This window comes from Fukomys damarensis, unplaced genomic scaffold, assembly GCF_012274545.1.
Source record: "Fukomys damarensis isolate Sample0158 unplaced genomic scaffold, DMR_v1.0_HiC HiC_scaffold_1, whole genome shotgun sequence".
Lineage (NCBI taxonomy): Eukaryota > Metazoa > Chordata > Mammalia > Rodentia > Bathyergidae > Fukomys > Fukomys damarensis.
The window spans coordinates 60467243-60481879 of record NW_022900913.1 but is presented as its reverse complement, the minus strand read 5'-3'; the positions used below and the strand labels follow the sequence as shown (position 1 = coordinate 60481879).

The 14637-nt window shown below is 34.7% G+C and overlaps 1 protein-coding gene across 2 annotated transcripts in view; it reads left to right on the top strand.

Annotated features, from left to right (window-relative positions):
• Positions 1–14637, top strand: part of Ap3b1 (adaptor related protein complex 3 subunit beta 1) — a 234124-nt gene that overhangs the window by 31897 nt on the left and 187590 nt on the right. For both annotated transcript variants that reach the window (XM_010619098.1, XM_033761506.1), the window contains exons 2-3: positions 1825–1900; positions 7668–7742. In XM_010619098.1, the coding sequence (XP_010617400.1) occupies positions 1825–1900; positions 7668–7742 (151 nt within the window). The remainder of the gene's footprint in view (positions 1–1824; positions 1901–7667; positions 7743–14637) is intronic.

The following is a 14637-nucleotide window of genomic DNA, read 5'->3' as shown; positions in this document are numbered from 1 at the left end:
CAATCCCCGGTACCCCTCCCCAAAAAAAGGATCACTTTTTCTCTGTTTCTGATAATGTCCAGCTCATTTCTGAGAATAATCTTTATTGTACATATTTCTACCAGTAGTCTCTTAGCTGCGGTATGCACTTTTCCAACATGCACCTCACAACTTTACTAGCTTCTACCCATTTCCCAGTTCTAAAACCACTTTCATGTTTTAAAGTATTTATTTCAGTGGCAGTCTAGTATTGACCAAAATTTATGTTTGTTTGCTAGGACTGCCATAACAAATAGCACACACCACGTGGCTTGAACTACAGAAACTTCTCACAATTCTGGAGGCTAAAAGTCCAAAGTTAAGGGGTCACTACATTTGATTTTTCTTGGGACCTTTTTGCTTGGCTTGCCCTGTTTTTATGGCCTTTATTCTGGCTGTGTGCATCCTTTTTGTCTCTTCTTGTATGGACCCCCTCATTCATTTTGGATCAGGGTCCCACATTGTGAACTCATTTAATCTTGATGATCTCTTCAAAGGCTCTTTTTCCAAATAAAGTAACTTTGGGTATTGTGGTATTAATAAAAGAGTTTTGGGAGAAAAGGAGATTCAGTTTGGGCCACACCAGTGTCTTTTGTTTCATTTCTGGTTGAATTGTTTGGTTTTTTAGTGTTAATTTTGGAACTTCTTTTTATATTCAAGATAGATTTCCTTTGTCATATATGTAGTTGCATATATTTTCTGCCAGTATTTTATTTAAAAATTCTCATCATAAGGTCTTTTGCAGAGCAAGAATTTTAAATTTTGATTTGCACTATGTCAGTATTCTTGTTTATGAACTGTGTTTTTCATATCCATTCTAAGAAGTCTTTGCCTCCACATATAATTGTTTCTAAAACTTCTTCCATGTTTAAAGAAAATTATTAGAGATTATAAAAAAACAAATTTTCTTTAGTGGAGGGGATGGATTTGTGAATTTATAGTGAGAGAGAGTTTACTTAAAAGACTTGGTCACAGCAGAGAAAAAAAGAAAAACTATTGATAGACAGTTCTTCATTTTCTAATTTTTACAGTTTCTCTGAGTAAAGGAATTGATAGCTTTTGTTCTATACTACCTTTTAAGGATACTTCATATAGCTGTCTCTTTTGGGTAAGATTGTGCTACTTGGTAGCATCATCATCTGCTTGGGTCTTCCAAGCTGGGAATAATAGCAGCCTGTTTTATCCTTGATTATTCATGTCATCCCACTGATACCAACCTCTGTCTTACATTGAGTCTGTCTTGTATCTTCATCTTTAGTACTAACTGCCCTGGTTCATACTGCATGCTCTCATTTAGACTTTAAAATTGTTTGTATTCTGAGAGTTAAGGGAGTCTCAGTGGGCATTTTCCTTTATATTTATGTTCTCTCATTAGAAAGCAGGGAGAAAAGTGGGATAGTGTAAATGATCTTTAATTGAAGCTGTTTCTTGACAAAAATTCTTAGGGGTTTGGGGCAGATGAAAATATATTAATGTCGATTTAAAGATTTTTATTCGTTTTTCCCCTGGTGATTATGTCAAAGAAATTTTGAGATGCAGAATCTTTATGCCTGTATTTTCATTGTTTAAATATTCAGTGTACAGCTGAGGAAAGTTTTATGTTTTTATTTCATTGGTGGGCTTCATAACAGCATAGCACGTGGATTTTGTAGGTTAAATGAGAAATATATATTTAATTGTAAAAAAACAATATAGTTACTTAACATTGTCCATTATATTCTTTCTCATTCTTATGAAAATGATATATTTTCATGGTTCTATGTAAAACTCCAAGTACAGATTTTTTTCTCTTCTCTTTTGTCATAGGAATGAAGATCTAAAACAAATGTTGGAGAGCAACAAAGATTCTGCTAAATTGGATGCTATGAAACGGATTGTTGGGGTCAGTAAAATACTTCATTATTTTGATTTTTTTATAAAATGAAAACGTGATTGTACTATGTATATTAAATAATGTGTTAATGACATATCTCATTTGTTCTTTAATATTGACTTAGAATATTCCAGTTAAAGATATAAAGAAATATTGAAATATCAAAATTTAAGAAACTTGGATTCTAATGTCATCTGTTGTCTGCTTCAACTTTTCTATCTCCTGTGAGTTAGAAGGAATTAATCATTTTGAAAACAAAATAAGATGATATACAGCTATATTTTGACCTCATGTCGAGAGCTATTTCAGAATTTTTTTGTCATTTCATGACCTAAAAGTTCTAAGTATACTTCCTTCCTTTTTTCAAATTCTATTGGATCCCAAAACTCCCTTTATTCAGTTTAATAACCTAAAACTTTAGTAAGTGTTGTTAAGTGTAGGAGCATTTACCAGATTTTGTTGCACTGCAAAACTTAATTGACCATTATGTTCTTAGAGGGCTTCCATTGCCAAAGAGCTAAGAGTATGATGCTATTCCTTCTTATATACACCAATTTTTTTTAATACGAGGGATTGAATTCACTTAAATTCCCAGCCCTACACCATTTTTAACAAAATAATTTTGCAGTTTGTTTCCTCCCCTGTTCATTTGTGTGTGTGTGTATATGATATATCACATTCACAGGGAAAAAACTGGCCTAATTCCACTATCCGATGCAAAGAAGTTCTGCTTTTGTTTCAATGGGGTAAAATTCATAAAAACTATTTTTACTATTATTACTGTGCTTTTTGTCACCACCATTGAATTGCATGTACAAAACATAACATTAGTAAATGAAAAATTTATAATAGAATACTCAAAACACCTTGACATGACCCAGTGAAATGAACCCAAAAGCAAGAACCAGCCTTTTTATAGATGTTTTATGGGTACAGTTAGTCCTTACTGTCATATGTTTATTTTTATACCACCTTATTTTTCTGTAGAACTTAGTAATACTTGTAACTGTCTGTCATAAGTGGTTTTTGGACGTCAAGATGACAAGGACATAAAGGAAATTTGAAGCTCTTATATGTGGCACTGTTTCCTGGAAAATTTCAGCTGTGTTGTCTGATCTTGTCACTGTAGAATTTATTTGTGCAATTATATACATGTATTACACTTGTATAAAAATAATGGGAAGTAAATTCAGGAAAATAAGGTACCTTATTTTGCCATTTCTGTTGAATATAGTATTATAGATTCAAACGTAAAAGCATCCAAATTAGAAAAGAAGAAAATTTTTTTCATCACAGATACTATGATCTTATATGTAGAAAGTGCTAAAGATTCCACAAAAGATGTTGTTATAACTAATACACAAATTCAGCAAAGTTGTAGGATACGAAATGAATGCACAAAAATTAGTTTCTATATACCAAGAATAAACAATCTGAAAAGGAAATTAACAATTCCATTAAAATAGTATCAAAAAGAGTAAAATAACTAAAAATAAGCTTTGCCAAAAATGTGGGTGATTTGTATATTATATATAAAACATTGCTGGAAAAACTTGAACACAAATAAATGGAGAGATATTTTATGTCTATAGATTGAAAGACTAATATTAAGATACCAAAGTGATCTATTGTAGACTGTTAAAATCTGTGATGCTTTTTGAAAAACAAAAACAAAAACATTCTAAACTTCATATGCAGTCTCAAAGGTTCTTAAATAGCCAAAACAGTCTTGAAAAAGACTGAAGTTACAGGTCTCATACTTCCTGATTTCAGAACTTACTGCAAAGCTATAGTAGTCAAAACGGTGGGTGGAGCTGCAGTAAAGCTAGACAGGTAGACCAGCAGAGCCCTATTGAATACCCAGAATACCCAGAAATAAACTCTTACATTTATGGTCAGATGTTCACAGGTCCAAAAAAATAAAATAAAAATAGAGCTATCACACGATCTGGCAACTCCATCACTAGTGTATACATAGAAGAATTAAAAGGAGGTCCTTTGACATATATTTATATAACAGTATTCTTAGCAGTATTATTCACAGTAGTGTGACCCACATGTTCACTAATGGGTAAATGGATAAAAGATGATATAGGCACATAATGGAGTATTATTCAGCCTTATGAAGAACTGAAATTCTGATATGCTGTAACATTGATGAACTTTGAAACATGCTGAATGAAGTAAGTCAGACACAAAGGACAAGTGTTTGGTTCTGCTTATATCAGACACATAAACTCTTAGAAACAAAGTAGGGTGGTGGTCACTAGAGGAAAGGAGGAGGAGGAAATGGAGTACTTGTCTTTAAAAAATCATTTTAGACATGTATTTTAAATGTTATAACCCTGTTAATATAGTTCTTGTTTTGCTCATTTATGTTTGCTCATGACTTTAAAAGCAATTTTTGGCAGTTCTGGGGATTTAGCCCAGAGTCTCACATGTGTTAAACCTAAGTGCTTTAGCCTTGAGCTACATTCCAGCCCTTTCTGTTTTGTTTTGCCAGGTTGCCTATCTAGCTTGGAACTTGCAGTCATCCTGCTGCAGGTTTTCAAGTAGGTGGCTTTCAGACAGGGACCATCATACTGTGCAAGTCTTATTTTGTTTTTTATCAGGTTCTCATTCCTTAAGTTTTTGGTTTGTTTTCAGGTGTCAGCAGATGCTCCTGCATTTCATTTAGGAAGAGAATATGGATGACACTCTGAGTCTTTGCCTGTTTGAACAGGTTTTTCTTCTTTTTCCATGGGACAATAGATTACTTAATATAATTTTTAGGTTGCAGTATTTTCTTATCCTTAAACTTGTGTAGGTTTTATTTTTACTTTTCTTTGTCCTTAGGGAGCAGAAACATGATACCAACCAGACCCTTTTTTTCATGAATTTTTTATTTGGGTATGTATTTATTTTCAGTATTTTGAGGAAAAGATAAATTTAATCAAGATGTTCCATTTTGATTTCTCTCCACAAATTTCTTGTACTGATGATCCCTGTTGTTTTAAATATTTATTCACTTTTTTATTTAGTGGTGCTGGGAAATGAACCCAGGAGCACTCTACTGCTAAAGGACATTCTCAGCTCCCTTTATCTTGAGACAGGTTCTCCTGTAATTTCTCAGAGGACCACAAACCTGCATTTCTCTTACCTCAGCCACTCAGGTAGCTGTGAGTAACAGTGGACCATACACATTTTGTGTTAAATTTTTAAATTTGTCTTTTACTTAGAGAAATTTTCTTCTGTAATTTACCGTTTTGTGTGTGTATGTGTGTGTGTGTGTGTGTGTGTGTGTCTGTGTGTGTGTTTTTCTTCTTAGAAGTTTGCATATTTTTTCTTGGTATTCCTGTTTTGCGTTTTTTACATTTCTTTGATTCATCTTTCACATCTCTGTTTTCTCACCTACCAAATTGATAATGTTCCTCTGTCCTTTCCTCTGATTTTTGAGTGATCTTTTTGAGTTGGTATTGAAATTCAATTTAGATTTTGGAATTCTTTACCTTTCCCATTAAATACCATTTTCTCTCAAAACCATGAGGAATATGAATTAGACATATTTGCCATTTTTTTCTTTGGTAGGCAATCATTGTCAAAGAATATTTTTTCTTCAGTAAGTCCTCTTCTTTTGAGATATGGAATGTTTTGTATACAGTATTTTTCCCTGATTAGGTTGTGCTTGCAGATATTCAGAAACATCTGCAATAGTTCAGCATTTCTTTTGAGATTGGTTCTGTTGTAGAGTCTTAAAATCTCTGTATCAGTACTTTCAGGCTATGTGAGAAAAGAAGAGAATGATAGCCATATTACTAATCAGTAGAAGAAACAAGTGTCTATAGAGGAGGAACAGGTAACTCCAAAATAGGACCTGAGAGCACTATTTCTTTTGTCACAGTTCTTTTTTCTTTCTTTCATGATTTAGTTTTCTTTTGAGATCAGTACTGCAGTCTCCTCTTTGGTATTCTGATATCAAGGTACTTCTAAAAATGTTAGAGCAATGTATGGGAGTCAAGAGCCTGTTTTAGTTTTAAATAGTAGGCAGTATTAATACTACTTATGATTGAGTTATGCTTATTTTTTAGGTTGTAACTAATGGGTAGATGATTGTTTTCTAAAATATTTCAGTTACACCACACTGCAGAAATTAGTTGAAATTTTTATCGTATGGGTAGTAGTTTATCTGTAATTAAGAATATCCCTGATTAACAGCCTGGGGTACATGCCTGCCATTCCAGCAAGCTGGAGTCCATTCTGGGCACCTTAGTGACTTAGTGAGACCCTGTCTCAAACAAAACAAAACAAAAAAATAAGGCTGGGAAAAAAAAAATAAGCCTGGGTATATAGCTCGGTACAAAGATCCCAGATTCAATCCTCAGTTGCACATAAACAAACAAACAAAAAAGAAGTCTTTGATTGACTCAGTAGCAGAATGAAGATGACAGAGGAAAGAATCAGAAGTTGAAGGTAGACAGATAATTAAATGTAAGTAGTTTTGAATAACAGATATGAAGAAGGAGTTACCAGAACTTCAGTCTGGTTGGATGATTTTTAAAAAGTCATACGTATGTATCATTGGAATCCCAAAAAGAAAGAAAGAGACTAGGTTGGGAGAAATAGTTTGAAATAATAAAAGATTAAAATAGTCCTATGGGAGTATAAAGTTTCTGTATTTTATTTGATGTCATACAATGTTAAGTCTTAAGTGGACTGGGTAAGGTTTATTATATATGTATCTGTCTATATTTGTCATATGTCCATATGTCCAATAATCAGGAGAGGAGGAACCACTAGAAATTATACAGAAAGCCAAAAAGTTTCTATAAAAATAAAATATTAAATTTGAAAAAATATGTAATATAAAAGAGGAAAGAGCAAACAGCACAAAACACAGAAAAAATAGAAAACAGGTAATAAAATGTTAGATCTGAATCTAACCTCACTAACTGCATGTAAATAATCTTGTGTTACCAATTAAAAGAGATTATTCATTTGGATGAAAATATTAAGATGCGAGTTTCTGCTCTCTGAAAGAAGCCTACCTTATTGTAATATAAACAGATAGATTTTAAATATATGGTTGCAAGTGGGCCAGGGATTTAGATCAGTGATTCCACCGCCCACCTTGAAAACGGAAGGTCCCAAATTCAATCCTGGTACAAAACAAAAACAAAAACAAAAACAAAACACACACACACGAACTTTCCATAGAGTTGGAAAAATATGTACCATGTAAATACAAAAGAAGCTTGAGTAATTATCAATATCAGAGAAAGTAAACTTCTGAACAAATAATGCTATAGGACTAATGAGAGGCATTTATGTAGCAATAAAAGTCATTTCCCATAAGACTTAATATTGTTAAATATGTCTACTGACAAAGCCTTAAAGGAAAAGCAAATGAAAATGGTTGGAAAAGTAGAGAAACCTATAAGAAAAAGGCAAGTAACTTTTATTCCCTTCTCCCATTGCGAACATAGTACATCTTTAAGAACTTGGAAAATGAAGTATCCCACACATATTTCAAAAATATTTATGTAGTTGGCCAGAGAAGAATACTGTGCGTATTTTAATGTTTAAAATTGCTGGGTTTCTTTAATGTGTCTGTATTTGTATATTTATATTGATACATAGGAGAGTATTTTTTGTTGGAGATAGTTGGGATAAGTAAGGTGATTGGAAAAGAATTCAGCTGTAAATTACATGGGCTGTTTGGTGGTATTTCTCAGAATATTTTATTAAGTTACTTATTTAAAAGATGTTTCTGCCCTAATTTTCCTTTTTTATTTTTCAGATGATGGCAAGAGGGAAGAATGCATCTGAGCTATTTCCTGCTGTTGTGAAGAATGTGGCTAGTAAAAATATTGAGGTACTGTTTGATTCATAATTTTCATGATTTCTCTTATTGAAAAAGGACCATAAACATTTTAATTCCTTTGAAATACAACATATTTAAATATCATTGGATTTTTATTGTAATTAATTTTCATAATCTTAAATATAGGTAAAATAGAATAAAAAGTAGATATAACCTTAGCTATGGATTTTTGGAGGAAAATGTGAAAGACAAAATTGAGGTTGATTAAATGAAGTTTATACATTGTGTTTTCACCGAATCTTAGAGGCCAAGTTAGCTTAAATTTTGCCATAAAGACCTAAGACAGTGTATATCCAGTGGGAAAGACCTAGTCAAATATACCTAGATCTAGATGATTTGGGACTTTCTGGCATTCTTGGCACTGAGCCCAGGAATGTTTCCCAATATTCTTGGGAATTGATTCCCAACAATACTCATGTTATGTACTAAGTACTCAGTACATAAATGGTTTGGGTCCAGATATTTCCCCAAAGCCTCATGCGATCATAGGTGGCTTTTTCAGAGGTGGTTGAACCTAGAGTATGTGATGCTGAGATTAAGGGTGTGTGATTACTAAACCAGTACACTGATTGGTTTGGCACTGCCCTAGTCCCACTAGTCTGGATAAGATAAAAGGGGCAGAAAGATGCTGTTAAGGTACCCTTGTTGCTTTTACTGTGTAGGTGCCATGAACTGTTTCTCTTCTATGATATCCCTCTGCCATGTGCCACTCTGCCTTGGAGCCAGCCGATTATGAACTGAACCTCTACAAACTGAGCTAAATAAGCCCTTTCCCTGTTAACTTTGTGTGTTGAGTATTTTGTGTCAGCACCGAGAAAAATAACACGTGGATTTATTCTACAGGAGCATTCTGAAAGAGAGAGTATGTGAAGGGGATAGGTATGGAATTTGGGGGGGATACAGGTTTGATTTTATTTTTCATACATTATATGGCCATTGTTTGCTAGTGGAATTGATTCTGTTTTATGTGATGACTTTAAATATCCAAAGCACCCTGCCAATAAAATTAACCAGAGAAAAACAGAAAATAAATTTCTTGATACGAACCTAATTTATGTTCCTCTTGACGAAATTGTCTTTCCCTACAGATAGGGGTTTGATCTGGACAATTGAACAATATAGTATAGTAGTCTTCCTCCTTGAAACGTAGTGTGGTTGGTTGAAGGATACCTCCAGCTTACCACTTCTTAAAACTGAAAATGGAATTAGTTTGACCTTGGTACAGGGGCTTTAATATACTACTGTTTCCTCAAGAGCCTAAATTGATCCTACAATCAATACCTTATTTATCGTTTCATTCAGTGTGTTAGCATTGGTTAACATTACTTATAACCAATGTGTACTTGTGGTGTGTGTGTGTGTGTGTGTGTGTGTGTGTATGTGTATGTATATATGGACATCCAGCCCCAAATGAGATACACCAACTGTGTAATACAGAAGCGCAGTGTGTATTATTTTTATATGTATAATATTAACATATACCATTGAATAGTTATCTTACAGTAACTATAGCAGATACTTTCAGTGTTTTTCAAGCATTATTCTAAGTTCTTACATGAACTAATTTATTTAATTCTTGCTCTATGAGGTATAGATGCTATTATAATTACGCGTTAAAAATAACCAAGAGTCTACACGTTTTGTGTATATATACCCATATATATCAGTTTTTTTTTCTTTTGTGGTACTGAGAATTGAACCCAGTGCTTTGAGCATGGTAGGCAAGCATTATACCCCTGAGCTGTGTATCTCTAGCCCTAGAGCTGTATTCTTTCCTGCATCTTTATTACTGATTGGCAGAAGCATTTTGAATGATGGAATCCAGCTGGTACTGTCTTCTTGTCATTTGGCAGTTAGAGTTTGCCATTTAGCTTGGAGAATGAGGTTAGAGATTTGAGATTGATTGAGAGCTATTGAGAGTTGAAACTGTACAAGTGAATCATAGGGAGAGAGAGGTGAGGCAAGAAGAGAACCTTAATAGTCACCTGCATTAATGGTGCTGTAGAGAGGTGAATACTGAAGGAGTCAGGCTTGTATCATGTAACAGAAACTAGTGAAATGTTAGGGGGATGTTGAAGAATGGGTTTTGGGATTAGGGAATTGGTTGGGGTGGAGAAGAGGAAAGAAAACATTTGGTGTTAGTGGGAGGCTGAGAGCTAGAAGGAAAGAAAGTTACACTTACAGAGTTTCAGATACTGAGGGTGGAGGAGCTTCAGGTACTGCTCCAGGGAAGACCAACTGAAGCTGTGCCAAGGAGTGGATGAGGTGGTGATCATGTCAGGGATCTGGAAGGGATGTTGATTTTCACATTCTGTTACTGAAACTTCATGGGTTTGTGTGATGCTTTAAGATCTCCATTCTTTAATCAGAGCAGATTTTTAAAAAATGTTTTACATAGGGTTTATGCATTAGCTTTCATTTAAAGAATAGGGCTATTATTATTATTATTTTATTTTTATTTTTATTTATTGTTTTGGTTTTTTGAGACAGGGCTCACTATGTAGTTGAGACTGACCTGGAACTCACTATGTAGCCCAAGTTGGTCTCGAGCGCTCAGTGATCCTCCTGTCTCAGCCTCCCGAGTGCTGGGATTATAGGCGTGTGCCACCCTGCCCGGTTAAGAATAGGGTTATTATCTAGCCTTTCTGTTCTCTTCATTTTTCGCATGAAGAAGCTGAGGTCGCAGAAGTGATGCTAATGCCTTAGACATCAAATTAAACTAATGCCAAAGTTAGTACCCCTAACAACTTTCTCACCATTATTGTGCCCCTCAATACTCCTTTGACTATTGCTCTGTTTTTTGTTTGGTTTTTTTTTTTTTCTTTTTTGGTACCGGGGATTGAACTCGGGTCCTTGCACTTGCAAGGCAGGCCACTGAACCACTGAGCTAAATCCCCGGCTGCTCTGTCTTTTAGAAGTTGAAATTGAGGCAGAAGGTTTATGATCCATCTAAGTGTGTGCAGTATAAGGGTGGAGCTTAAACCCAAGTGTTATGTGTCAGTTGGAAAGAGTTGCATTGAACATGAACACCACAGCACATGTGCCTTGCATGTGCCCAGAGGCAGCAACTGTGAGCGTCATGGACTATGCTTAGCTCTCTTTGAGTCTGGGAAGTCTGGAAGAGGGCAGCGTTTCCAGTTAAAAGTATTTTCAAAGGCCTGGTAACATCAGGATGCATGCTTTGGTTGGGTAGAGGTAAATGGAGATTAAAAGATAGAAATTAAACATGTAGGAAGTTTCTTCTCTTATAACCAAGGATTAGAGTACTCTTAAAGCTGTATTTCTTATATTTGGTAGGTGCTTGCTGTAGGGTGTACAATATGCTTCCATTTCCTCATCTATAGAACAGGAATAGTAATATTGCAGTGAACCATTAGGAGGTATGATAAACATCTTTCACTTTATCTCAGTCTAGTTTTAAATATTGTATGACTGCATATAAACTATGAAAACTTAGTAAACTTCAATTTGTTTCTCTTCCCATCTGTTCCCATGTTACATGTATTTTATGTCTAAATATGCTAAAATCTCCCAAATACATGGCAATTGCTATTATTATTATTTTATTATTATTATTATTGTTGTTGTTGTTGTTGTTGTTATTATTTTGTGGCACAGAGAATTGAACCCAGGGCCTTCCCTGAGGAATATTCCCAGCTTTAAATTTTTTTATTTTTACTTTTATTTATTTTTATATTGATAGGAGACATGGTCTCACTGAGTTGATAAGTTGCAGTTATCCAGACTCAGCTTCAACTTGGGGTCTTCCTGCCTCAGCCTCCTAGAGTGATGGGGTTATAGGCGTGCACATAGTCATTATTTTACAATCATTTTAAAGATCATTGAGAAAAAGAAAAAAAAAATTTCTCTCTCTTTTTTTTTTTTGAGACGGGGGTCTCACTATGTGGTTGAGACTGACCTGGAACTCACTATATAGCCCAGGCTGGTCTCAAACTCACAGTGATCCTCCTGCCTCAGCCTTCCAAGTGCTGGGATTACAGGCATGTGCCACCACGCCTGGCTAAAATTTCTCAGTTTTAAGGTTAATAATATTCAGTTATTTTTTGGTGTATTCATAGAATTGTGAACCTATCATCACCATCTAATTTTGTAAATTTTCCTTACCTGAAAAGAAACCTGTGCTCATTAGGAGTCCTTTCCTAGTATCCCTACTCTCTCTGTCTCAGGTGTATAGCTTTGTGCCTATTCTGTGCAAACATCTGTTAAAGAAAAATAAAAATTGCAGCAGGCATTTGTTTTGGACAAGGCTACTGCACTAGGTTCCAACATACCATAGAGAAAATAAAAATGGAGTCGGTCATCGAGATTTTGATTTGCATTCCCCTAGTAAAAAAAAGTTATCGAGCATCTCTTGGCCATTAATATATACTTTTTAGAGAAATGTCTCTTCAGATCCTTTTCCCATTTTATAATTGGGTTTTTATTGTTCATTTGTAGAGTTCTTTCCATAGTCTGAATGCTGCACCTTTATCTGACATATTATTTGCAAATACTTTATACCGTTCTGTGGGTTGTCTTTTTATTTTCTTGATGGGTGTTTGAAGCATTTAAGTTTTCAATTTTGAAAAATTCCAATATATCTGTTTTTCCTTTGGTTACCTATGCTTTAGGTGTTATATCTAAGAAATCGATATCTAATCAAAGTCAAGACGTTTACTTCTTGTTTGCTGAAAATTTTATAGTTTTATATAGCTTTTTATATAGCTTTATATTAAGACTATGATGTTTAGAAATGAAATATTTTATATGGCATCTTCTTGCTACTAACTGGTCTGTGACATTTTTAGAACTTCTTACAAATTGAATTATACAGTATGGAATCCCTTATATTTGGCTGCCTTATTTAGGAAACCATGAGATTCATCTGTGCATGTTATGTATTCTTATTTTGTTCTTTTGTTGTTATAGATATTCTCTAATTTTTAATATTCCAGTTGAAAGATGTTTGGATTAAATAAAACTAATATTAAGGCTTATATTTGCATTTTCTTGGATAAATATCTTAGAATTGTTACATTATTTGGGAAGTGTAGTTTTAATTTTCCTAAAACAGTGTCCCAGAGTTTTCCAGAGTGACTCTAGCATTTTCATTCTCACCAGCAGTATGTGGGAGTTCCATTTGCCATTCATCCTGTTACCCCTTGATCATGTCAGTCTTTATGGTCATTTTGATTTATGTGATGGTATTTCATTTCAACTTTGCTTTTTTTCCTGATAATAATGGTAGGTGCCTTTTCATGGTCTTGTTGGTCAGTCATGTATCTTCTTTTCTAAAATTCCTGTTGTATTTCTTTAGCCTGTTTCTAAATAATTTGTGTAAGTTCTTTACATATTCTGATATGAACCTTTTGTCCATTGCATGGTTACTTAATAATGTATTTTCTCCAGGTCTGTGGCTTTTTTTTAATGTTTCAAAGAAAAAATGTTTGATTTTGATAAATTACATTTTACTTTTTTTTTTATGTAGTACCAGGGATTGAACTCGCCTTGCCACTGAGCTAAATCCCCAGCCCATCTTTTTTTTCTTTATAGTATAGACATGTGTGTGTGTGTGTGTGTGTGTGTGTGTGCGTGCGTGCATGCACGTGTACATTGGTAATCTGTTTGACAGATCTTTGTCTAGTCTAGCATTATACAGATTAGGCTTATGCTCCATGTCAGTGGGAATTCCAAAGACCACCTGCAGTCAGTGATCTTGAGAGAATGCATAGAACTCAAAATATAGTCAAACCCATGTATGTGACTTAGTATGGTGACAGCACAGCAAAGATGGTAGATATTTTTTAATTGATCATAGAATTTGAGTTTTTGCCTCTGTTAAAAATGTTAAAAATTATTTAAAGACTTTTTCGGGCTGGGATTTAGCTCAGTGGTGCTGCTGCCTGCCTTGCAAGTGCAAGGTTTGAAGTTCAGTCCCTAGTTAAAAAAAAAAAAAAGGCTTTTTTATGCTCCATAATTCCTTATATAAAAGCAAATACTGACCATTTCTAGCCATCTTTTTTTTTTTTTGGTACCGGGGATTGAACTCAGGTCCTTGCGCTTGCAAGGCAGGCCACCGAATCGCTGAGCCAAATCCCCGGCCCTCTAGCCATCTTTAGTATGTTCCTTTATGTAGGCCCCAGAACCATATTGGTATCATTTTTCTCATGACCACAGAACTTCCCCTGGTTGAATCATCTCAGTTTTTGTTTTAAAAAGTCTTTACTTTTCCTTAAGGTAAATTTATAGTACCCCTCACTGTGTGTATGTATGTATGTATGTATGTATGTATGTGTGTGTATATATATATATTGTGTCTGTGGGTATGTACTGCATTGATACACTACAGCCAACTGGGAATTCATAAACTTCTTGTCAATAAGGAATTGCAGATATAAAGTTTAGAAGGGAAAACAAAGCACTTTATTTGAAAGAAAGAAAAGAAGCAGGGGCTCTGGAAGGATGGAGGCCCCATAAGCCCTTTTGTTTCTGGCTGTTTTTTGTCTTTGTTTTTGTTTTATTTTGTTGTTGTTTTTTTTTTTTTTGGAGACAGGGTCTCACTATTTAGTTGGGACTGCCCTGGAACTCACTATGTAGCCCAGGCTGGTCTTGAATTCACAGTGATCCTCCTGCCTCATCCTCCAAGTGCTGGGATTACAGGTGTGTGTGCCACCACACCTGGCCCTGGCTGTTTATCTGGTGTCAGAGCCCTTTCTTGTACCTGGAGCTTATCACAACCTGATTGGCTGTCCCAATCTGTAAGACCTTAATGCCCTCACCATCATCTAATGCAAATTTCTATTTTATGTGTGTTTTTTTTTTTTGGTGTGTGTGTGTGTGTGTGTGTGTGTGTGTGTGTGTGTGTGTGTGGGTGTTTGTTTTTGTT